General features: G+C 50.6%; 1 protein-coding gene across 2 annotated transcripts in view; it reads left to right on the forward strand.

The window, feature by feature from the left end:
• The window catches only part of GYPC (glycophorin C (Gerbich blood group)), a 42,268-nt gene extending 19,693 nt beyond the window's left edge, over window positions 1-22,575 (forward strand). The window contains exons 1-3 of one of the 2 annotated variants that reach the window (XM_047083928.1): window positions 15,862-15,883; window positions 20,863-20,922; window positions 21,878-22,575. In XM_047083928.1, coding sequence (XP_046939884.1) covers window positions 20,865-20,922; window positions 21,878-22,077 — 258 coding nt within the window. In that variant the 5' untranslated portion in view covers window positions 15,862-15,883; window positions 20,863-20,864 and the 3' untranslated portion in view covers window positions 22,078-22,575. Of the gene's footprint in view, window positions 1-15,861; window positions 15,884-20,862; window positions 20,923-21,877 lie in introns of those variants that run through there. The other variant, XM_047083927.1, reaches the window with a different exon arrangement.
• Window positions 22,576-25,107: the final 2,532 nt, after the last annotated feature.

The following is a 25,107-nucleotide window of genomic DNA, read 5'->3' on the forward strand; positions in this document are numbered from 1 at the left end:
AGGCGGGGACTCCTCTGATCTCTACCCTGGAACGAGCCAAACCATCACCAGACATCACTAGTGCCGAAGGATTAGTGTATGTAAAAAGTTCTCTGCCCTGTGGGGCGCCTGGGTAGTTAAGCATCCCACTTTTGATTTCAGCTCAGGTCATGATCCAAGGGTGGTGGGATTGAGCTCACGGGATCTTGGTTGGGATTCTGTCTCTCCATCTCTCTCTGCCACTCCCCTGCTCGTTCTCTCCCTCTCTTTCTCTCTCTCTCTCTCAAAATAAATTTAAAAGAACATTTTAAAAAAGTTCTCTACAGTGTGGAAAGATAGATGCAAGAGATGGTTTTACCACCTGGTACCTAGTAGGTGCTCAGTTAAGTTGGTTTAGCACACTCCTGCTTCCATAACCTGTCTTCTGGGTGATTTGCCTGCTGCATTTCGATGTGGTCTGCTGAGAGGAGCTTGCTCTCAGTAAGCTTTTGATGACCACCTACTTACTATGTGCAAGCCACCTTGCAAAATGCCAGGATACCGAGATGAAAGTGGCATGGCCCTTCCTGCACCCCCAGAGTTATTTTGACATGCTTTGTGAGTCTGTCTGTAGTAACAGGAGGTCACTTCCACTGGGAGGTCAGGACAGACATCCTCCTTGATGGGTAGACATCCATTCACCAGGTAAGCTTGGTGGAGTGGACATTTCAGGCAGAGGGAACAGCATGAGCCAAAGTCTGGAGGTGTGGAATAGAATTAGAATCCGTGTTATGCACAGTAGGCTCACCTGGGACAAGTAGGAGGGATGTGAGCGTGTGAGATAATAATGTGGGAATTCAGACTGGCTTGTGCCTGTTGTTCTGGGCTCAGGCCCAGGAGATCCCAGGGCTCTCCTCTGGGTGTATCCACCTTAGGAGACCCCCAGTCTACCTGGTAAGCTGACAAAGAACTAAACAGTCTGTGGAGCTGGCGTGCAATATTTGGGCCATACTTATTATACTAAAAAATTTGTTGTTGCTTATCTAAAATTCAAATTTAACTGGTGCCCTGTATTTTGTCTGGCAACCCTAGGAGGGTGGGACCTGGACAAGAGCGTTTTTTAAAGGGTCTCATGTGATTCTAATGTGCATCCAGAGTTTAGAACCACCAACACACACTCAGTGCCCCAACTCCCAGGCCAGGTTGCCTGGGTGCAAAACCTTCTATGTGGATGGAGCCATTGTAATCTTCAAAAGCATCCTCGTTTCAAGCAGTGCCGAGATCCCCTTGTCATTCATTCTTCCCATCCATACATGGATGCCTCTCGCAATAGTCAAAAACGTACTTTTTATGTAAATTTGAAAATCCGAAACACAGCCTAATATTTAATACTTTAAATGATATATTTATTTGATAATAAGTTATGTTATGTAACTACAATATAATTATTGTGTGATTATGGAAGTTAGTCATTAAATGGATATATTTTAATACAAAATAATAAATCATTGTTCATAACCCTCCAACCTCTTCAATTACACTGTCTCCTTCATTTAACTTCTAATCATACTCCTGTCAGAATCTCAAACTTTCCAACCCTCAAGACTCCTAGCCTTGTCGAGTGGGCCTTGCTAGCCCCTCATTTCACATCCATACCTCTCCGCTCATGTCCACTTCTCTCAGCCTTGTTGGTCTCTCATTGTGTCATGCTGATTCTTTCTTGTCTTCCAACTGCTCTTCTAAACTTGGAAGAGAGATGCTCTCTCTCTCTCCATCCCTGTACTACTTCAGGATTTCTAGAGAATCCCTTTTTTTCATAATCTCTCATTTGCTCATGGCCTACAGTAGTAGACACAGCTTCTTTAGCCTGATATTTAAGACTCTCTACTTCCCATAATGAGTTGAATAATGAATAATGAAGTTTATTAACAATACTAAATGTGGTAGTGATGGTGGAAGAAGTAATAAGACACGGAAAAGGAAGAGAGGAAAATAAACCCAAGATATATACTGGATTTAGCCATTCATCTCTCTCCTTCCTTCCTAAACCATAGCTTTTATATTTCCCCCTCAAAAGTTAAAAATAGATATTTGGAAGGCACAGAATTACAATTTGACAATTTGCATTGGTTTACATATGAAACCATCCCTGCTAAAAAAAAAAAAAAAAAAAAAAAAAGGATAAAATTATTTGAAATCTGCACTTGGACCATCTGGCATATCTGGGAGCCCTAATCCTAACCACTCAAACAGATCCAAGTCTATAAGTGGCTGATGTCTCTTTTGGTAACTCCATTTTCACTCTGTTACTTGGTTTGCTTAAGAAAGCAGTACATCAGTTTGACAGAATAGTAAATTGTGTCTGTACCTACCCTTTTCCCCTAAGGTTACATGTTAGATTTCAACTCCACATTTTGAAATGCTAAAAACCTTGATAAGGAAAGATGCACAAAGTCTGCTTTCCATCTCAGCTGTATTAAAACATCCAATTTGCCAGTCCTGTTGGTCATGCGATGTAACCAGTTGTTGGACTTTAACCACACCACCTGCAAAATTCCGAAGTGAAACAAAGTCTAAGTTTGTTGGCTTTCTTGATTGGTCTCCAGGGCATTTATCACTTTCTGTGAAAGAAACATTTAATTTAGATGGCAGTTGATTTGTGTCATGGGATTTCAACTGACGGGAGGAAGAATTATGTATGTGTTTATAGCTTCTTTGCTTTTAAAAGATTAATGTTGGAGAAATATAAATCACAAGACCTTAACGGGGGGCTGGGAAGATAGAACAGGAATGTCCCCGTGTGATGGATTGAGACATATTATAAAGTGTCTCCATCAGCTGGAAACACAGTGGGAGGATGGGGTGGTGGGGTGGTGGGGAGTGTGCAGTGAAGAGAAATATTTTTTCCTCCCCAAGCACAAAAACAGTGCAGTGGCCTGACTGGGGGCAGTCAGCCTCCTGGCTCTGGTGCTGGATACAAAATGAGGTGAATTGGTGCCTGCCTAAAGTTCCTTTCCTGCCCTGATACCCAGAGGACAAAGGAGGAGTAAAAGCAAAGTGGGAAGCATTGGGAAGCCCAATTATCCCAGGAGATAAACAAGCACTCCCTGCCCCCCAAGTCACAGGAACTGGGCCCCTCTGCTTCCCCACAGGGGCCCTGCATCCAGGGACCATGTGGGCCTGTACACACATGCAGGAACCATGCTGAAATAAATGGGGATGAGAAGAGCTTGCATGTGTTGGAGACCGCCTCTCTTGGAGCCATGCAGGTGCATCGTTCTGTTCTGGCAAGTGAGCTGAGGGTTAGAGAGGGTCACATGCCAGTGGGACTCAGAAGCCAGGACCCACAGCTCTGGCATCACTACCCACATGACAGTGTCCCCGTCAAGGGCTGTAAGATGGTTTCTATAGATGGCGTATTGATATGCATTTTCCCTTTTCTTCATTACCACCCCAGGATTACACTTCCTATATATATATGTCAAAATGCACCCTCCCTTTCAAACACTGGTCCAGCCTAAAAAACAAACCACAGAAGTATCACTCACAATACTAGCTAACAGGTATCATGTAGCAAATCATACCTCACCATCGACATGCATCATCTCATGCCATCCTCACAGCTGCCCTCCGAGGCAGGTTCTCTTATGGTCCCATTGCACACGGAAGAACAGTGAGTATCAGCACACCTCCATCCAGTGTGGAAAGAAAGCAGCATCCCTCAGTGTGGGTGCCCTCACTGGCTTAAGAGGAGGAGAAATATTCCAGAGAATGGGGGAGGAACTACTCATGCCTCCTACTCCTGTGGCATGCCTTCCTTCCAGAATCCTTACCACATCTCTACCCTTCTGGTCCATAACCTGGAGGTCCAGCTGTCTCTGGATCACTTTGGCTTCCCTTAGCACATCCTGGGGGGAAGTGACCTTGTCTGGCTTTAGAATGTGGGTACTCTGACAGGCTCTACCTGAGGCTTTGAACCAAGATCCCCAGGCAACAGGAATCCCCCCAGCTCCCGTTCCCCTCTCCACCTTGCTCCCCTCCTGCCACTCCTGCCTGTCAAACCCAGGGAGGGAAGGAGAAAAACATTCTCCACATCCTGTTCACCAACTGATGAGCCTTCTGGAAAGCCAATAACAAAGCACGGCTAACTAAATCATCATTATTTACACATGCAGCCTGATCGAGGACATTTAGTCATGTAATTAGGTACCTAATTATGCTGAAAATGCAATTATATGATTTTTTAAGTGAATTAAGTCCTCCAGAGAAGTGGGAAGGATTAGCACACGTGATCCAGCTGGAGTGCAGGGAGCATGGAGGGCATGTCAGCGCGACCCTGAGCTGCACAGCGACCCAGTGATCTGTACCTAAGTCACATGCATGAGCACATGCACATACATGCTCACACACACGCACGCACGCACACACATGCACACGCACAGTATGGTGGCTTCACTTCTGTGTCCATAGGACTCTACATTGGCCTGCTGCATACCGGGGACCTAACAAATGACATCCATTAATATCACTGAAAGCTTGGTATGCATCTGTGGAGGGACTGTTTAATGGCTGACTTGGAGACTCTTAGGGAGGTTGTTTATTTAACATGTGAGAGGCAGGTGTGCAGAAAAATGATAAAAGAGTCAGCTGGGACACGTCAGAGGATATTTTATGCAACATCAGTTATTCATTCACGTAGCATTGTGTCAGATGTGGAGGTATATAAAATACAGTCCTTGCCCTCTAGTAGTTAAAAGTCAGTGCAGAGACAGACAACTGCAAAGCATTTTAATGGTGATTTGAACGAGTTGTTCAGCAAACTGCAGCCTTCAGGCTAAACCCAGCCTGTGGCCTGCTTTGGTAGAGTCAACCAGCTAAGGATGGTTTTTACATTTTTAAAGTATTTAAAAAAAAAAGCATACAAACCAACCAACCAATAAAATAAAGAAGAATATGCAATAGAGACCATATGTGGTCTGTAAAGCCTAAAATATTTATGAGGAAGTTTGCAGCCTTCTGCAGGGGTAGAGGAAAGGAGCGCACAAGCCATTTGCAGAAGTCAGGGAAGGCTTCCCGGAGGTGACGTGGTCTAAACTTGACGGCAGAGAGGAGTCTGCAAAGGCCCACAATCACTGTGGCATAGTGCAGAACCTTGGCCTCCCAGAGCCTCCTGCCAGCCAGGCAGCCAGCAGCACGTGAGAAAAAAGAAGAGGCAAATTTAGAAGACTTGCCCCTGAAATAAGGGCTGTAGGCACCCAGAGGTTCTGAAATGTCAGGCAGTGGAACTTGGACTGGATCTTCAGCAGAAGGAGCACGAGGCATCCGGCCAGACACAGCTGGACTGCCCCCAATGCCAGTCAGAGGGGAGGGACAGACGACTCAGCTTCTCAGGCCCCTTGTGGCCCAGATGCCACTGATTTAGCCCTTGAATCATCAGAGGGTCCCTTCTGGGGATGGAATGACAGGGAAGAGAAGAGCGGCTGAGTGGAAGAGACAGGCACACACAGATAACTCTGAGGGCCCCAGGCCTCTGACACGGATGGCCAAGGACCTGGGACACCCCCGGCCCTCTCCCTGTGGCTCAGTGCTCCCCCCACAGGGCCCCGGACTGCATCACCAAGCTCCACCTTTCAACCTGTTTGAGCACAGCCTCACCTTTTCCCCCGGGGGAGGAAGCCTGGCTCCCCGAGGACACTGCGTTTCTGTCCCACACTCTTGTGCGCTGGGTGCAGGGTAGAGACAGAGGCCTTTCCCAGGCACTGTTACCCTTTGTTGCTAAGTGCCCCTTCCTTCCACGAAGCACACCTCCTGTCCTCCTGGGTGAGACGGGCACCTCTGCTGTCCCTCGCACCCATCGCCACCGCCATCCTTAGATCTGTGCACACACACAGGTGACTTACCTCAACTCCTGCCTCTGGCACCCTGCTCCTGCACTCCCTCGCTGCCATGGGGGCAGTGCCAGGGACCCCAGTCTCCATTTTGGCCACCCCGCCCCCCGACAGCCCACAGCACTCCTAGCTCGTGCTGCTGTCCATTCCACGTCTCCCCTCCCTCAGTTCCTCAGCCCAGGAACACCTCCCCTCCGCAGCCTGGCTGCCTCCCTTCCTTCCTCACCTCCTCCCTCTCACAGCTCAGATTCCATAGCCCACCATTGTGGTCCCTTGTTGTATGTCCTCAACTCCTGCCAGCACCACCTAGAAGGTATATTCAAGCCCACCACCTCTCACCTTTTCTGCTGGAGTCCAAGCCACCATCCTCTCTACCCTGGGTTTTACCACAGCCACCCCCCTCCCACCGCCCCGCGTGGGTCCCTTCCCCTGCATAGTATAATCCTGCCAACGTGTCGGTCAGTTTATGTCCCTCTTCTGCTCAGAATCCTCCCATGGCTCCCGTCTACCTCGGGGTGAGAGCTGACGCCCACGCACTGCTCTCAAGGCCCTATGTGGTCTGGCCTCCATTCATGCTCTGTCTTCTACAACTCACTTCACTACGGCCACCCTTCTGGCTGTTCCTGAAATATGCAGAGCTGTTCCCACCTCAGTGCCTTTGCACTTGCTGCACTTCTGTGTGCAACACTCTTCCCCAGATACCCACATCTTCCCCTCATCACCTGGCTCAGGCCTTAGCCATATGCCGCCTTCTTCCTGACGCCCTCCCGGCCACATTTTTAAAATTGCAGCTCCCACCCAGAGCCCCATCCTTTTCTCTAGTTCATTTTTCCTCTTAGCACCATCTAGCACACTGCACACCTCATTATTTCTCCTTTGCATCATCTGTATCCCTTCCCTAGAATGTGCACTCCAGGAGGACAAGACCTCTGAGTTGTTTTTTCACTGCTGTAACCCAGCTGGGTTTGGTTGAATACACTCTTAGCCTTTTTTATTCTCTCCGTCTTGGCTCAGTCTAGATTCATCCAGCTCCTCCCTCCTGCATGCCTGCACCCAAACATGGCCATGGCTGGAAACTCACACACACACTTGCACACTCACACACATTCACACTGACCGGCCTCACCTCAGCGCCACAACCACAGCCCAAGTGCGCTGTCCAGCAAACCACCACCTTTCTCTGGCCAAGGCCTCCCCCTGCCTCCACTCTCTCCAAGCCTCCCACATTCTGTAGAAGGCTCTGTTTCAGTTTATGTCACCAGAAGACAAAGAAAAAGAAGCACTTGAAACACCAAAAGTATGTAGAGAAGGCCTTTTGCAGAGCTTTGCTGTGAAGGGAACAGGGAAGAGACCAGGAGCAGGAGGGAGACAGGCCATGGTGGGGGGCGGGGGGCGTCCCTTTCCTAAGTTCGGGAACAGACATGCTGCCAGAGGTGATCTGGTGGAGGGGGAAGATTCCGTGATACATGGGAGAGGGCAGGATCTTAGCAGAGTTTGGGCAAAGTGAGAGGAAATGGGGCTAGTATAGACATGGAGGCCTGGAGCACAGGAAGCTCTGGGCAGCAGCAGAGGGAAGGCTGGGATCTTCCTGACATGGTGCTCCCTGCTTTCCTCCTGGCCCTCTGCCTGCTTCCCCCCGGGATGCCCTATGCAAGACCCCCGGCTCCTTTTCTTGTCCCTTCCCATGGCTGTCCGTGCCTTTGAGATGCTGGAGGTGCCAGCTGGGGCTCCAGCCCTCACCTGTCCCCTGAGCCCTAGACTCTGTGCCAGTGGCCTACCCTGCACCTGTGCTGCACATCTGACGGGATCCCTGGGCATAGTAGAGGTCACCCCACATCTTTGCTTGCCCTACAGCTAATCCAATAGCAACTCCTGTCAGCCTCAATTCCAGACATGTCCAAAATACCTCTGTTCCCCGTCACCAGTGCCACCACTGTGCAGGCCTAAGCACTTGCCTAGACCGTGGCCAGAGTGGCTCCCAGCACGACAGCCACGGAGATGCTTCTCAAATAGACACAACCCGAAAGGCTCCTGTGGGGGACCCTCCCTGGCCTCTCAGATGGAGGCCACACTTCTTTCTATGGTTGAATGCTGCACCTTCTAGCCCCACGGTCTCTGGCTCACCGTGGAGCTCACCCAGCCTGCCTGCCCCGGCCTTCACACTGGCCCATGTTCTCCTGGAACACTCCTCTTTCAGATTCAGAATGAGCAGGCCTCTTTCTGTCCCTGCTTCACCCTGTATGAGTCAGGCTGCTACCACAGAGTACTGGTAGACTTCAATGACAGACATTTACCCAAGAGCAAGGCACTGACAGTGCCTGCATCTGATGAGAGTCTGCTTCCTGGTTCATAGACAACTGTCTTCTCTGTGGGCCCTTACAGGGCAGAAGGGGTGAAGGAGCTCTTGGAATCTTTCTCTAAAGGCACTAATCCAAGGGCTCCACCGCCCAAAGGCCCCATCTCCTAATACCATCCAGGGAGGGCTTTCAACATAGGAGTTTTGGGAGGACACAAACATTCATTCAGTCTCTACCACAGCCCCAAAACACCTCTTCTGAGAGGCCTCCCTGATCACTCCCTCTCTTCTTCTTTCTTTTTGTCTTATAGCATCTATCACCACCTGGCCTAACAACATGGGTCCACATTTTTTATGAGCTGTTGACTGTTCCCTCCCCTAGAATAGAAGGCTCTGTACTGTGCACTGTTGGATCCTCAGGCTCTAAAACAGGAACACAGTAGCTTCTCAGAGACTTTTGTTGGACAGATGATTCTGGAAGGAGCTTTGGAATCAACAGACCTGGGTTTCAGTCCCACTCTTACCCATTATGTAACCTCAGGCAAGTGACCCAACCTCTCCGAGCCTCAGTTTCCTCAACTCTAAAGTGACAGGCATTATAACACCCTCCTCAATGACTTTGGTGAGAAATTGGAACAATACAGGCAATTATAAAGTGAGCCCATAAAATAATGGCAATGGCATCATTATCCATATCAGGAAAGGAGGGTTTCAAGTAGAAAAAGAGAGACTCGGGCAATCTGGATCAGTAGGTAATTGGGATCCCAGGGGAAGTAGAGGGTGTGGAGGCCAAAGGGGTGGTCCAGGCTTCAGGGCATGAAGGGGAGAGCAAACAGAGGCCAAATAGACCTCTGGAGGTCTGGGCAAGTCTGGAGAAGGTGACCTCCTCTTCAGAAAAACTTCAGATGCAGCCAGATGCCCTGGGTTGCTGTAGAGAGAAGCTTTATAACACCGGCCTCTGTTGTGTCCTAAGCTGGAGATGTCAGGCACTCCCTAGGTCCCCTTGCCTGAAATCAGGATTGGGGAGAGTCTCACTGGCCCACTTCCTTGGTGAGCACTGTCATTCTGAGCCTCACACCTCACTGAGAGGCACAACTGCTCCTTACAGAATTATCTTCCCTATACATGGCTCTTGCTCATTGTCCATGCACTTGACCTTGGGCTGGGACAGTCACATAGCTGGGAAGCTGACAACCTGCCAACCAGTGCCAGAGCTTGTGCCTCAGAGAAGCAGCTGCATCAGCCAAAGGAGGGGCCAGACAAGGCTGCAGGTCCCGGAAGGCTGTGTGTGTGTGTGTGTGTGTGTGTGTGTGCGCGCGCACACGTGTGTGTACGTGTGTATGTCTGTGCCTGTGCACCTGCGTGTGTGATGTAATGCAGGAATTTCCATGAAGACTCAAAACTGAGGATGGGGAGCAGTAAGCACACTCACATGCCAAATGCGCACTAGGCACAGCCTGAGTGGAGTCCACACTGGTGCAAGCACGGTTACCCACAAGCCATGGTCGCAGAATGGATAGATAGCCACCCAGAGCATCCCTGAGGGCTGTTGCGGGAGAATCCCACATCATCCTCATCTGTCTCCATGGTGCTCAGCTTCTCTCTGCCTCGAGCCAAGTGAGGAGGGCCCAAGAGAGCCCCCAGAGCAAGGGGGCCGGCGCCACAGGGGAGCGAGCTCCCCGTCCGTCTGTCCATGCAGCATTGGAAGCAGCAGCACATCCTCGACATCCCCGCCTGTGCAGGACTAGGCCCAGAGGGGCTGGGTGTGAACCATCTTCAAAGCAGCCCACTCCCAAGAGCCCTGTCCAGGCCGCACAGGGGGTTGCTGAAGGGTCAGTCAGCTTGAGGCCCCCCAGGGTCAGGGGCAGTACAGTGTGGACACACCTGCCTCAGTTCTCCCCAAAGGCTATCACTCTGTCCTCAGAAAGAGCCTGCCCAGCCTAGGGCTCCCCCCACCAAGACCAAGTAACCAGTGTCACCCATGAGGGTGAAAAATGGTTTCCCTTAGCCTCACATCCCTTTCCCACTGCAGCTCTGAGGGGCTGAGCTCAGAACTGGTGGGGAGAGAGGAATTAAGGAGAGCAGGCCAGGCCGCCTATCTCACTGTGGTATGAACACTTACCACGAGATCTACTCCCTTAACAAATGGTCCAGTGTACCATGCATTATAACTGACCGTGGGCACAATGTCCGAGGACACATCTCTAGAGCATCCTGCCTTCCTGTTCCGAAATTATGCTCACTGATCCGCAAGCCCCCATTTCCCCCCAGGCCCTGGCACCCGCCATTCCCTGCTTGGATTCTATGAATTGGACTCTTTCAGATTCCTCACATAAGTGGAATCATGTAGCATCTGTGTTTCTGCGACTTGCTTATTTCACTTAGGAGCTTTAAAATAGATGTGAGACCCTAGCTTTTGTTTCCGACTGGTCTTTTTTCCAGAAGGGACTGGAAAGTTATAGAATCTGCCCACAATGCAGTTCCAGGTTAAGAGCAGCCACATAGAGCCTGTTCTGACAACTCACAGGAAGGACATAAGCTGCGTCCCCATTGTAGGGCCCCATTCCTTTTTCTGCCTGCCTCTCCTGCACCACAGAACCCTCCTTCTCCCGAGGTGTCTGCTCAACTCAGGGCCTCCCTGCTGCAGCCATGACCTGGAGACCAGAATAAAAATTACATTGTGAATGAGTGGTTGCTTTGAATACCCATGTGCTTAACAGGGCGAGAGAATGTGTAAACTTGCTAACAAAGCATTGCCGTAGCCCATATGTATCTCATTTTCTACCCAAAACAATGGGAAGTGGTGGCGACAGCCCCATGCCAGCTCACGAAACTCTCCCGGACACATCAGGCCACAAGACAAACGCCAGATGGAGGGCTGTGTCCTGAGGCCAAGGAGCCACCCAGCTCAGGTGGAAAGAGGAGGAATCCAGGACTGAGTTGATAACCCCCAGAAGTTGTGGACACAGTGTAAGCGTTGTGGTCAAGGAGGCTGTAGAGTGATGGAAGAACAAGACAGCCATAGCCGGAATCAGCATTCAAGGTCATTTCCAACCCAAAGCTACTGTGATCCCAGCAACTGATGAGTACATGCTCACTGCATGCCCACAATAGATGATTTTAACTCCTCCAACACCCTCCCCGCAGGCACTTTGAAAGACAAGACATTCTGTGACCTTGAGGCCCAGTCCTAACAATCCTGAGGTTCTAATGTTTGGCTTTCAGGGACTACAAGGATCTTTCCAGATTGAGCTCTCTGACACCCACACAGCTAAGTGCACCTCTCTGCAAGGCAAGCTATAAGTCATTATTCCAGACGCTAAACTCTACTACTTCTTTGTAAGTAGGAGAATAGACACAGCCTGCAAAAGTATAGGGGCAAAATCATTGATGGAAGATTCATTGTGCTTGAGAAAAAGAAGCAAGAGATATGGATGAGTGTGAAGTGACTGACAATGGCCACAAGGATAAGAAAAAAGGAAGAGATGCAGGAAAGAGGAGGCCAAGAGGGGAAACTGAGTCTGTGCATTTCCATTATAAGGTCCCTTCCCCTGAGACTGAAATTAAAGGGACAACTGAGGCCTCCCTTCAGAGAATCCTGTCCAGAGGGCTCTAACCAGTCCAGGAGGTGAGAGGGACCCTTCCAGGGTCTTTAAGAAGATACTCAAATCTGAGGATCCTTGGGAGCCCAGCTGAGTAGGACACCCACAATGACTCAAGGAGCTCCAGAAAAGCAAAACCTGAGCTCGAGCAGCCACAGGTTGCTAAAACCCAGGCTCTGACCCATTTCCTGAGAGGGCCAGAGCTTGCTCCATTTCCATCTGCAGAAACAAGGGTGTCTGTGAGCACTTTGGGACTCAAGCCACATCTGGAACTCTCCCATCCACAACTGCAGCCCAGGGAAAAGGCAGGGTGAGCTATGGGTGTCGAATGCACTTGCACTTGTCCCCGGCATGCACCTCTTCATTGGAAGGGAAAGTGTCTACACGGAGCTGTCCCTGACCAGGTCAGGCAAAGGGTATGTGAGAACAAGACTCAGATATTCGGGAAAGTGCAACCATACTTGCACTGGGGTGGGATGGGGGAGACCATAGCGGGGGATTCAGGGGGAACTTCATGGACTTTCCAGTCTGAGGCTTTGAAGACTCTGTGACGAGAGCCAGTTCTGAAGATCCACTCCCATTTCTTGACCTGAAAAGTAACATGTTTGTTGGAGGTGATTTGGAAAGTACAGAAACTGCATGTTAGAAGAAAGCAACACTACCCCAACCCCCACCCACCACCCAAAAGCCACCACCTCAACATGCTATTTCCTTTTATTCTTTTATCCAAGAATTTTTTTTAATATTTAACATAATTTATATTTACAGGGTCCTGTTTTTTTTCCTTTAAATCACACTGTAAGCATTTCCTCCTGTCACTGAGAATTTCCACACATCACTTCAATAACTGCATACTATTCTATCACATAAGTGTATTGGAATTTACATAACCAATTCCCTAATGTGGAACATTTAGATGGTTCTCTCTCTTTTATTTTCCATTTTACACCAAGTTGCAGTATACTTTTCTGAGCATGAATTTTTGTTTCCTTTTCAGGTTATGTCTCTAGGGCCCATTGCTAGAAATGAGGTTTTTGATGCTCAGGGTGACACATTTGCCAAATAGCATATGAGAGAATTAAAGGTGCCGTTTTTGGAAATCGCACTTGGAGGCCATTTTGGCATTGCTGACAACAGTCAGAATGGTGACAATGGTGTTAACAACAGTGAGAATCACACTGCTGCCCTGTGCTGGCCACTGCACTCTCCAGGATGGTCCCGTGTGGTCTAAGTGGGAGTTCAGTCATGCTGTGGGATGGCCCCTTGCTCTGGACCTCACTCCCTCACCTGTTCACTCTCACACCTGGCCGACTCAGCCAGTGTAGGCAGGCGGGCAGGCCCCCACCCCGAGCCCAGCAGGTGGAGGCTTCCTGCACCCTCACTCTCCCCCAGTGTGGACAGAGCTGGGGCTGGAAATAGGTGGATCTAGGGCCTTCTGTGCTCCAGTTGCTTCTGCTGACTGGAGCTCAGAGCTGGAAAGCCAAGCAAATGCTGATTGGGATACACTGTCCCCTCTTGGCTCCCCAAAATGTCCCCAAGCACCCATTTCCTTTGCCACTCTGGTGCCCCAGACACCTTTCTTTGGAGAAGCGCTTCCCTGGTGTGTCATCAGAGCCCAGGGATACTGAAAGAAATCAGCAGAGGTTACTTTTCCTTCCAGGGGATAGCTGAGACTTTTGGAGTTTCCAAAGAACGAGGCAGAGGAGACTACAGTCTCCTGATCAGGCATTCATCGGAGGCCAGTGCACCTACCAGACGCTGGCACAGGGCCTTCTGTCCTGTCTCCCAGCTCCAGTCGCTGGCGGCAGGCAAAGGAGCCAGCGCAGGGGACAAGTCCGCAGAGTAACCACTGTACCAGGTCTCAAACTACATCCGCTGGTCCTCAAAGAAAGCACACAAAGCTCAGATTTGTGGCCTGGGCAGCTGTGACTGTGTCTTCTTGTCTTCATCACTAAGAAAGTATGACCTACCCCCCATACTTTCATTTACTGGAGCCTGCTATCACCTCCTTGCAAACAAGAGCTGTGTGATAGCACTGGAACTGGGCACGTGACCTATAAGCCAGTCTCACCGTCATGAGCTCAGGGGTCCTCACAGGGCCAGCGGCATCAACAGCACATGGGAACATGTTGAGAAATGCAGATTCTGGGGCCCACACTAGGTGTCAAAATCTGGGGTGAGTGCAGGGATCTGTGGTGTAACAAAGCCCCCAGGAAATCACGAGGTACACTCAGATTGAGACCCCACACCTTGCCGGCAGCCCCCACTAACCCTATCAGGAGCAGGTTTCACTCAATACTTTACAGAAGTGGTAAGGAGGCTCCAAGAGGTGAGCTAACTTGCCTGAGAAGTTCTGCCTCCTGCAAAAGCACAGGAAGAGGGCCCTGCATCTCACATACGATGACCAGGTACCACAGCAGTTATGCCCACACAGAAGTCCTGGCCACTCCACTGTGAAGGTCCCCTCCGTGCTCTTCTCTCACCACTGCACCCAGCTCCCCCTGCTGGCCTGTCCATCCCACCATCTGAGCAGGCCAGTCTTGGGGGGTCTCTTCCTCCAGGAAGCCCTTCCTTAAACTACCCTTTCTGAACTTACCCACAGATGCATTTCTCTCTTGACACAGCAAGCTCCCTAAAGGCAAGGGCCTGGACTCAAGTAGAGAGCTTGCTGCTGTAAAAGTAGGTGCTAGAGACATTTTGCTGAGGAAGGAAAGAACAAACAAAAGCATGAGCAAAATCAAAACCACTGTCACAGAATCTGGGAGTCCTGCGGCCCAGAGTCTGATGGGTGAGTGCCCTCTGTGACACCCCCAGGCATATCTTTATTGCTTGTTTTGACACCTTATGACACAGACAGTGTCGGCAGTCCCTTTTCACATAAATATGTCACATGTCCTCAACCAAGTCCTGAGCTCCCTGTGGGCATGTGCCATTGGGGCTGGGTGAATGCCACCTACACAGCCAACATGGCTGCCGTGCAAGAGACATGGACAATGTGTAATCGTTGCTTTGTCACACTTCCATCCTGAGACCAACTCTTCCCCAGTTGTAGCTTCAGTGTTACAGCCTTTCAGGCTGTGATAACAACAAACCATCCAAGAAAAGGAAATTTGATTGACCTGTTTCTCACCAAAAAGGAAAAGGCAGTTCATAAACTTCAGCCGTCAACTGCTTTCTGCTTGACTGGCATAAGGACTTGGAGGCATGAATCTAGTGCAGGAAGAAGAAACCCCAGTGGGAGCCAAGGAGAACTTTCTGCAGCCACAAAGTTTCCTGTCCCTCCCCCAGTCGCTGGCCTCATCCTGAACCCAAATCAGACTCACACAAAGTCACGGCCAGGGGAGAGCAGCTCTTCTAACCAGATCCGTAGTTTCCTTGAAATAGAAGTCTGGGTGAGTGGCATGGAACTTGGCAAACTGTAGGCGGTGGTGTGGCGGCCTCTGCACTGCTGTCCTTGACACAGTTGTCATGGGAGGAACTCTCCAAGGACTCCATGACTTCCCCTTCATGGTTTTAAAGCTGAAACAATCTTCTTCTTCCCAGAACATGTAGGCCGCCTAGTCTGAAGGCATTCTCCCCCTTGACTCGAAGGAACTCACTCTCCCAGAGTCCTCTGCCCCAGTTGGGCGAGGGAAGCAGGGAGCAGGCATTTCCTCCATAACCTTGAGGCGCCAGGAAAACCATCCGAGGTGGGCAGGAGGTGGGAAGATAACACCTCTAGGGGAAGAAGAGTGCCTTTGGCACAGCTTCATCAGAAAACACCAAAGAAGGGAGATTCTGGACTTGTGTCCCTGGGGCCAGCACCTGACCTCTGCTCTCTGTCAATATCTGGGAAGCACCCCCAACCCCCAGCCCCCAGGGTCCAGCTGCGGCTAAAGTCCTGTGTCCTGTTGGCCGTGCCCAAGCTGCCAGCCGGAACTGGGAACATCACCTTCAATGAGGGGCAGCACCTGTGTGCCCCGCTGCCTTTGACCAGAAGACAGGCGGCCGGCCACCCTGTGGACCGTATGGAGAGTCGACAGCCCTTGGCTGCAGCCAGATTGCAGACTGCACAGGAGAAAGCCATTCCCAGCACTTCGGAGGGTGCACACTCTGGTTCTGGAGAATCCTCCGATTGAACACAGGCTCTGCCCTTGGCTGTGAGTTTCGCCCCATTATTTGACCTCTTTGGCACGCATGTCATTTTCTGTAACTTAGAGAAAGGGAAGGAAGTTCCCTTTTGCAGGCCTGCTGCAGGATGAAATGAGGGGACTTCCGTGGAGACCATGCCCAGTGCCCAGTGCCTGTGCCGGCCGAGTAGCCTTCCTCCTCCACACCCTCTCGAGGCTAAACCCCCAGGACACGTGGCCTCATCCCCATCATGAGGGAATGTTCCTCCCGCTCACCACCCCACCCCTGCCCCCACAGGAGGGCAACTTCCCTGAACAGTTTAGGGCAGTAACAGCTCTTCCCTTTCCTCTCCCCCAAGAGACCCACCAGCTCAGCTCACAGGAAGCATCTGTTATCCCTGCACTTGGCTCATGGCCCAGGCCCTGGCCTTGTGGCGAGGACTCTGGCTGGCCACACTGGGGTTCAGAAGCCCGGAGCTGTCATACACCGTGGCCACCTTCCCGCCTTGGCCCACGTCAGCTTTTGTCAGAGTGAAGCTGTGTTTTCTTCACCATCTGCCTGCTCAGAGTTGGGCTCCCTTGAGCCCAATGCTGCAGGACTAGGGATTTGGTTTTTTCCCTTTTATGGTGCTGTGGTCTAAGTCATGGCCTCTGAACAGTATGGTGAATGCATTTGGTGTGTGTGCCCAAATGAAACCAAAGCACCACCAAACAGTATTTACCCTGGCTGAATGATAGAGCCTAATGCTTTCTGAGCTCTCCTCTCTCTCTCCCTCTCTCTCTCTCACTCTCTCTCTCTCTCCCTCTCCCCTCTCTATTTCTCTCTCTCTAGTTAGGACCCACCAGTGGGTTGGGATTTACTGTTTGACAAACCCTGCCTTAAATAAGTTTTATGTCACAGTCGTATCTCCCAGAGAGACTCATTCTCTGTTTCCTGGAACCTCCTCTGTGCCGACGGTGATCCTGGGAACACAGAGACACTCAGCACCCAGATGTTGATTTACTGTCCACCAGGCCCGTCCTAGGAATCCATGACCAGTGCCCATCCTCTGCATGGACTCCAAACATTTGCGAGTGGGTCGCTTAGGTGATTGGCACTGAATTATGTGCAAACCAGAGTAGTAATGAGGGTGAGATCAAAAGAGTGGAGACAGGATGTGAGGACCATCTGGCTGCCACCTCTGTGACAGCAACCCATTGATGGCCCGGGTTGATTCAGCAAAACTGCCTGGCTAGGCGGGCATCCCCTTCCTCCCTCACTGCTCCCTGTGCGTCCCTCCAAAAGCTGCACACTCTGTTGAAGACGATGACCTTCCCCGATAGAGGAGGACTGCTCTTCAGTCAAGGGCATATGAGTGGCTGCACTGTCTTGCTAGAATCTCCAAACAAGGTCTCAAGGTCCATTTGTAGGAGAGCATAGGCTCGTCAAGCTTCCAAGAGCAGATACACCCAAATGAGGTGCTGCACATGGCAGTCTGCTTTTCTTTAAAAAAGAAAAATGATGACAACTTAGTAAATACCTATTCTGAGCTATGTGCCATGTAGGTCTTGTCTACACAACATACATAAAATATTATCATGCATATCTTTTCTAATCCCAACCACAGGGTGGGTATGGTTAATCTTGTTTTACATACACAGAAACTAAAGCCAGTCAGTGTTAAATATTTTGCTGGATGCACTACTGTGAAACTGGTCGAGCCAAGACTTGAACCCAAAGCTTGTCTTCACAATGATGTGGACAGCGCAAAGGGCAGTTTGATTCTCAGTTCCTCCAAAGGGGCCAGGTTTCAAATAACATCCAACAACCGTTCTTGGGTGCCAGGTACACAGCCCGATGCTGGGCATAGAACTGTGAGCAGGGCTAATGTGGTTCTGGGGTTTATAGAGCTTTCTCTCTGGTGAGGGTATTGCAGTCTTAAAGGGAGCCAAGAAAGAAAACCACAGGGTACCTGGGATCTCTGTGAAAAGGTTGAGGTCTCCAATGCCTGTCCAATCTGAGGGCTACACAGTTACTTTTTTCTGATCTCGGACCCACACTTAGCCATAAATAACACCTACCTCTGCCATAAATGCACTCCCTAAGGCTTCCCATAAATCCCTCTGCCCCAAGTCCTGAACTCAGAATGATGCCATCTCCAATCACATACTCACCTTTCAACCCCAGCTAGGGGTGGGCTTTTATTCCAGGGTCCTTATCTGCTTGCACACTAGCCCATCAACTTCCTTGGGCGGGATGGAGCTCATTCCAGCTACTCTTCCAAATATCCCTTATCATCACCACCGGCTACAGGGACCCAGGACAAGGGACCATAGCCGATGAGCATTCTAACTCCATCTCCAGAGGCAAGAGATGAAAACGTAGGCTTCACAAGCCTCAGTGTCATGGATGGCGAACAGACATTTAGAGGGAAAGTGAGAGCTACAGAGAGGTGAGCATTGTTGTGGGTGCTGAGCTCTCTGCCTACAACACTTATACTCCTGTCTGTGCAGCAAACTCCTATTCATCCTTCAAAGGCCAATCCTAACGACTTCCCTCGGGGAAGCCTTCTCATACACCAGCAGTTCTCAGCACAGAGCATGCATCAGAACCACCTAGAGGCCTATCACCACAGATTGTGAGATCCAGGTCCTTGTTTCTGATACAGCAGGTCTGAGATGGGGCCCAACAATTTGCATTTCTAGCAGGCTTGTAGGAAATACTGTTGGTCCCAGGAGTACGCTTTGAGAACCACTTTTCACACCATCTCCATCCTCCCAGACAGGCCTGAGCTTCCTCTGCTGTGCCAGTTCTGAGCTCTATAGCTGTTCTGGTCATGCTGAAGTGTCACCTCCCTGGGATCAATCACATTGTGCAAATTCAGCTCCACACACCCAGAGGGGTAGGGCATGGAGATGAGGCATGCCTGCCCACCTTGCTCCCGGGCACACATGAGCTCAGAGGGAGCCCTGTTGACCCCTCAAAGACCTCAGATCCCTCCTTTCCCCACCCCACTGGCCTGCAGGGAGAGCTTCCAGTGTTCCAGTATATAGGTTTGGGTGCACGGTCCCTAAACACAAGCTAAGAAATTCACCCCAAGTGGTTCAAGCCAAATACCTCATCTAGCACTTAAGCAGTACTAGGCAGTGCCAGGCGGGGTTCAGCACACTGACCCAGAGCAGCCTGGGCTTGACTTGGTTGACCTCTGACTCTCTTTCAGCTATAAGATCCAGGGAATACAGTAACACTTTTCTGGCACTCAGATTCCAAATCTGTAAGATGGGAATAATAGTAACTTCTACCAAATGGGACAGCCATGGGGGCCAAGCCCGGTAAATGCTGAGGATGGCACCTGTCACAGGCTAAGCTGTTGCTAGGTGTTTTTCAAAGAGGAAGAACCAGCAATCCCTTCTAACCCTGACTGGGTTGGACACACTGGCCTAAGAAATGCTGGTCTTCAACCTGGAAAATCCCAAGTGGCAATTCTAGGTATTTGAACTTCTATGGCCATCCATGCCAACTTCAGGAGGGGGCCATTCTTTATTCTTCCTGAACTCTGAAGTTCTTGGTGATTGAATAAGGTCCGCAGTGCCAGCATCTGAATCCATTCACTCATATATGCCTGCATTTATGGATGCAGTCATGCATTCAACAGATGATTATTGAGGACCTACTATGTGCTACATGCTGAAATCCAGGCTGTTGTTGTCCACCCTAAATCTCAAAGTCAGATGCCACTTGCACTTCCTGCCCCTCCTGCCTCAGTTCTCAGTACCGTGAAGCACTTAGAAGGCTGAACTGAGCTCTCCTCCTGCCTCCCCCTCCCTCCCCCGCCCTGACTCCTGCTGTGTGCTTGCTCTGTCTCTTTGCTGACTTGAGGGACCTCTTTTACCCTCTTCACCACCTCCAAACTCTGGGCGGGCTCTCCTCCTCCTCTGCCTCCAGCCTGGAGCCTTCCCTTTACTCACCACACTCTCCTTCCTCGCACCACGGCCAGTCCCTCCTCAGAAAGAGGCATCTGGAAGCTGGGGAGAATGACCTCATCCCACTATAATTAAAGTGATTATCTGAGCGGAAAGGACTATTACGAAGTAGCCTTCTCTGCTTTAATATGCGTAGCCATTATAATTGAAACATGGGATTTCCATGTTAACACTGAGATTTCTGTGGTCTAATAAATCCTTCTCCTCACTCATCTCCCAGAGGAGAGAGGAGACACTCTGTGAAGCAGCTGGAGGTGATGTACAGCTTCCTATTCCAATTGAGATGCTAGCCCTGTGGCCAGACCAACCGGTCAGTAACTCTGAGAGTGCCCCAGTGCGGCCCTTCCCACAAGGGAGCCAATCGGAGACCACAGAGGGGACTTGGGGAGGAGCCACCAGACAGGAGCCCTCCTGGGAGGGTGGCTTCAACAGAGAAAGGAGAAAGTTGCCCCCCAGATGCGGGAGTGTGGGCTGACTGTCCTGCCAGTGTGACCCTGGGCACGTTACTCCCTCACTCTCAGGGTCCCACCTGTGAAATAGGCTAGTAATACCATCCACCTCATGGGACTGCTGGGAAGACCACATGATATGATGGGTGAGAGGCAACTGAACCAACACCTGGCATGTTTGGACCCTCCACGTGTGGGGACACTTCACAAATGGTCTGTTTTTACCATTATTGTGAGAAAGCTGAGGCCCAAAGGCAGATGCTGCTGGTACCGGGCACATGACTGCCTACCTTCATACGCACTACTGAGCTAGCCTACCTAACGTGTCTACCGAGCACCTGCCCAATGCAAGGAGTCCGCCCCTCACCCCACTCAGAGACCCAGGAACCAGGTCAGCCTCCACTGTGGTTCCCACATCCTCTCCAGACTGGTCAGCGACCAGGAAGAGCCAGAAGCCTGTCCACACACACACCGCCCTCTGTCCACTTGACCCGTTCACAATGCTGCGCACCTGTGAGTGGGGGGGGGGGTGCAGACACACTGCTGAGCATGGGAGGATTTCCTCTCCCCACTTAGGCTCTTCTCTTCTGTTCACAGAAATGGTCGACTCTGACCACATTTTCATGACGTTGGGTGTGAACATCGCCATCATTGCAGGTGAGCTGTCCTGGGCCTCCAAGCAGGAGAATCAGAGGGAGTGCCCAGGGGAGAATCCACCCAAGGCTTCAGAGCAAATGCCTGAATGAGGGTGAGGTTGCATGAGGGGCCACGCCTAAGCCCATCTAAAACTCACTGGTGTCCCCTCACCCCATCACTCCCAGGCCCTGAGTGACCTGGTCCCTACCACCCAGCCTCCCAGCTTCACCTCCCAACCACTCCTGAGTCCAAACAGAAATGAGGGGCTGACTGCTGTTCACACTCCACGCCTTTACTGGGTGTCCTGCAGAACCCCCTCCCTCTCCAGTCCTCTGCTTGGCTGCCCCTGCTCCTCTGGCAAACCCATGCAGCCTTCACCTCCAGAGAGCATGCCAGAGCTAAGGTAGGGTGATGAACAGTGAACCACACTCCCCCCAACCTGTCCCAAGTGCTTCCCATGGCCCTGTCTTGTTCCTCCTAAGAGTGCACAAGGCAGGGCTGCCACCAGGGCCCAGCCTTCGGGGCACTTTCCTAGATTTAGTACCAAGTCTCACACCCTGGGGAACTTCTCAGTTGAGATCATTCTGGATTTAAAACTGCAAGTCCTGAGGCCATGAACCTCTCAGTTTTAGGTAAACTCATGTAGTTGATTCTGCAGGGTATGCACAAAAGTCTGTCTTCCTCAGTGGACTGAGTGGCCCTGATCAAGGGTCAGTGCTGGAATCCTATCCCATCCTCAGTCTGCGCCAGTCTGAGTGGAAGGAGGGGGAAAGAGGAAGGGAGGTCGGAGTAACTCAGATGGGTGTGGATAAGGGTGAGCACATGCCAGGCAGGAAGGAGAAGGGCAGGAATGAGCCAGCCTGTCTGGGGTTGGTGCTGACTGTAGCAGTGTCTGTCCTGGCACAAGCCCTATGAGTCCTGACCCCAGTCCCAGGCGCCTGCCCCAGACAGAGCCATGCATTTGTTCCCTCTGCAGGCGTGATTGCTGCGATAGCCATCATCCTGATCTGCCTGCTTGTCATCACTCTACGCTACTTGTACGGGCACAAGGGCACCTACCACACCAATGAGGCCAAGGGCACGGAGTTTGCCGAAAGTGCAGACGCAGCCCTGCAGGATGACCTCTCCCTCCAGGACACAGGTGGGGACAGCAGCAGAAAGGAGTACTTTATCTGAGGGGCACCAGGTCCCCTCTCCCCCAATGCCTTCTTCACGAGAAAAGATACACCCCACAGCCCCACCCTGCTACCTGGACCACCAGGCAGACCATGAGAGCACCCATCTCATCCCAAGATATGCACCTGACCTGAGAACTCTGGGTGCCGGCCTGGGGACAGGAAAGAAAGAAGGAGGAACTGAGCCCGGAGAGGCCTGTCCCAGGCACCCAGGGATGCAGTGGTCACCCAGGAGGCTCTGCCAGAGGGAGAAAATCTGGGTCCTCCTGGGCAGTGTGGTTTGTCATCAGCATGGTGTGAAAGTCCTTGCTGGGTGGGTGGGCCTGAGGGCTGGGGAAGCAAGGAAGTGAGTCATCTGTAAGCTGACTGGGGATAATGGCATCAAATGTCAGTCCTTGACATTTGGGGGGAACAGCAGGTGCCAGCGCTAAAAGGCACCTTTGTCTCCCATCGATCCAGTTCTAAATGATTGGAAATAAATTTGAAATGTAACCAAGCATTCAGAGTCAAACAGCGTTACTGTAATTGTCTGGGGAAAGATAACCACCACCCAGGCCTTGCTTTTCACCAGTGTGACATTGTGTTCTCCACTACAGTCTGCGTGTGTGAGGCTGGGACCGTCCACTTCTGGCCCCATTGGCCTGTCCTCAGCATAGACAGTGCAGAGGGCTTCTGGGCCTCCCAGGAGAGGAGGGCCCAGTGACCAGCATTCTTTTCCCCACAAAAGTACCAGCTTCATGAAACAAATGTAAACATGGAATGTTCCTCAAGAAATAGGTTGCCCTGGCTGTGAGGACACTGGCTGAAGTGATGGTTTTCTAAGGCACAGTATTAGAGAAATCGGCCCCATTAAATAACTATGAGTGAACCCATCCTTCCCCTAATGACCATGGCTGGAGCACAGACTGCAGAATGTCATTGCCTTGGGTTTGGGCCCTGGATCCTCCTTTCCTGATCCTAGGTCCTCAGTCAACTTGCTTGACCTTTCTGGCTTTAATGTTCTCATCCCTCAAGTGGACATGGCTCCATGGCAGTGTTGAGGAGGAAAAAGTTTTCTTCTATGTTTCAAGGTCCTTCTGGCTGGTCTAAGGATCAAGTTGACACAAGACAGATTGGCCACAAAAATCACATTTAATTTTGTATGTCCTGGGAATCCACATAAACGTGGGATTCCAAAGGCAGGCAAAATGAGATATATATGTCCCCTGAACTAAGGGGAAGGAGGTAGGGGTCTGACTTCAAAGGGAAGGAAGGCGATTCACTGGAAGGTGAAAAAGGGTAATTATTTGGTAAACAAATGTGTACTGGGCCCCTCAGAAACAATGGGACAGGGAGAGGAATTTTAACAAAGATACTTTGCTAAACTCCTCCTTTTACTTCCTCTGGATAATGTAATTGTGATGATAGCTCCATTCTTGGAGTAGGTCCTCTAAATTCTTAGAGATAGTTGGGGGAAGGTCAGAGTTTCTTCCTTGGTGTTTTGGGCACCAATTACTTTCAGCTCAAAATAATCTGCATGGCGAAGTGACCCATCCTGAGGGACTTCTTCTGAAACCCTCTAGTACCAAGCGTCAGGGTTGATGGTGGGAACAGATGCATCAGGTGCTCAGTGCTGTCTTCTGATGTCAATTACTAGTGCTGCATAGGTAGTGCATATGTATTGGTTAATGAAACTTCCTCATTGTACCACTTCTAAACATTTCCTGAGGAGGAGTAACTGTCACTTAAACTGATGGGGACATCTGGGTGGTTCAGTCAGTTGAGCGTCCGATTTCAGCTCAGGTCAGGATCTCATAGCTCACGAGTTCGAACCCCATGTCAGGCTCACTGCTGTAGGTGTGGAGCCTGCTTCAGAACTTCTGTCCCTCTCTCTCTTTGCCCCCCCCCCTCTCCCTCAAAAATAAAAAAACATTTTATGGGGCACTTAGATGGCTTAGTCAGTTAAGCATCCAACTTCGGCTCAGGTCATGATCTCACAGTTTGTGAGTTCAAGCCCCACATTGGGCTCTGTGCTGACAGCTCAGAGCCTGGAGTCTGCTTCAGATGCTGTGTGTCTCTCTCTGCCCCTTTTCTGCTCATGCTCTGTCTCAAGAATAAATAAATAAATAACTAAATAAATACATTTTTAAAAGATAAAATGAACAACAGGGAGAGAAGATGAACTTACTAACCATCCTCTTTCATAAGTGTCTTTCTAGACTCCCCGCAACTCAGCAGTCACTCAGAGACCAGCAGGTCCAAGTTTAAGCCTGCAGCCTGGGCTTTCCTGAACTCCCTACAACTCAGGTTTCTTGAGGCTGCACCATCTATGCCCGGGAGTCAGCAAAAAGGTCCCCCATGGGGGGGGGGAAATCCCTTGGATCCCTTGGGTATAACAGGATCCAAGCCCTGCCAGGAGTGGCCACCAAGCAAAAGAGCTGGAAGTTATAGGGTTGACATGGGAACAGGGGGGAGAAATAGAAGGAAAGGAACTGGTGATCTTCAAACGGTGAGACCTTCCGTGGAGTAACCCAAGTTCGCTGCCCCACCACTTTTTCATCTGTAAAACCAAGGGTTTGACTACATCCATGTGTCCCAAAGTGTGATCTATAAAATACCAGCCTGGAAAAATGGTGGTAAACAGCCCAAACAAAAAGGGTGTTCCATGTGCAAATAGATGTGTAAAATGACGTGTTAAGCAAATCTAAAGCCATGTGAGGCCTCTTGCCATCCTGTGTTCCAATGTGTGCCATGACTCTTGGGGTGTGGGCATAGGGGGATGAATTCAGCATTTCCCAAATGTATTTTTCCAGACACCCCATGGCTTCCCAGAATACCTGTTACAAACCTGGGGGGGCCAAGAGTCCCCGGAACACATTTGGGAAACAACTGTACCAACCAGCTACCCAACATCCCTTCCTGTTGTGACATCACTTCAGGATTTTGAGAACATACGGGGCATATGTCCTCATGTTCAAGGATGATGAGCACTCATCACTGCCCAGTGGGCACAGAGGAGGCACCCAGAATCCATATGCAGGCATGCCTTGCT

This window comes from Lynx rufus, unplaced genomic scaffold (genome assembly GCF_022079265.1).
Source record: "Lynx rufus isolate CCGP_SWC_20201006 ecotype Redwood Valley unplaced genomic scaffold, mLynRuf1.p SCAF_2, whole genome shotgun sequence".
NCBI lineage: Eukaryota > Metazoa > Chordata > Mammalia > Carnivora > Felidae > Lynx > Lynx rufus.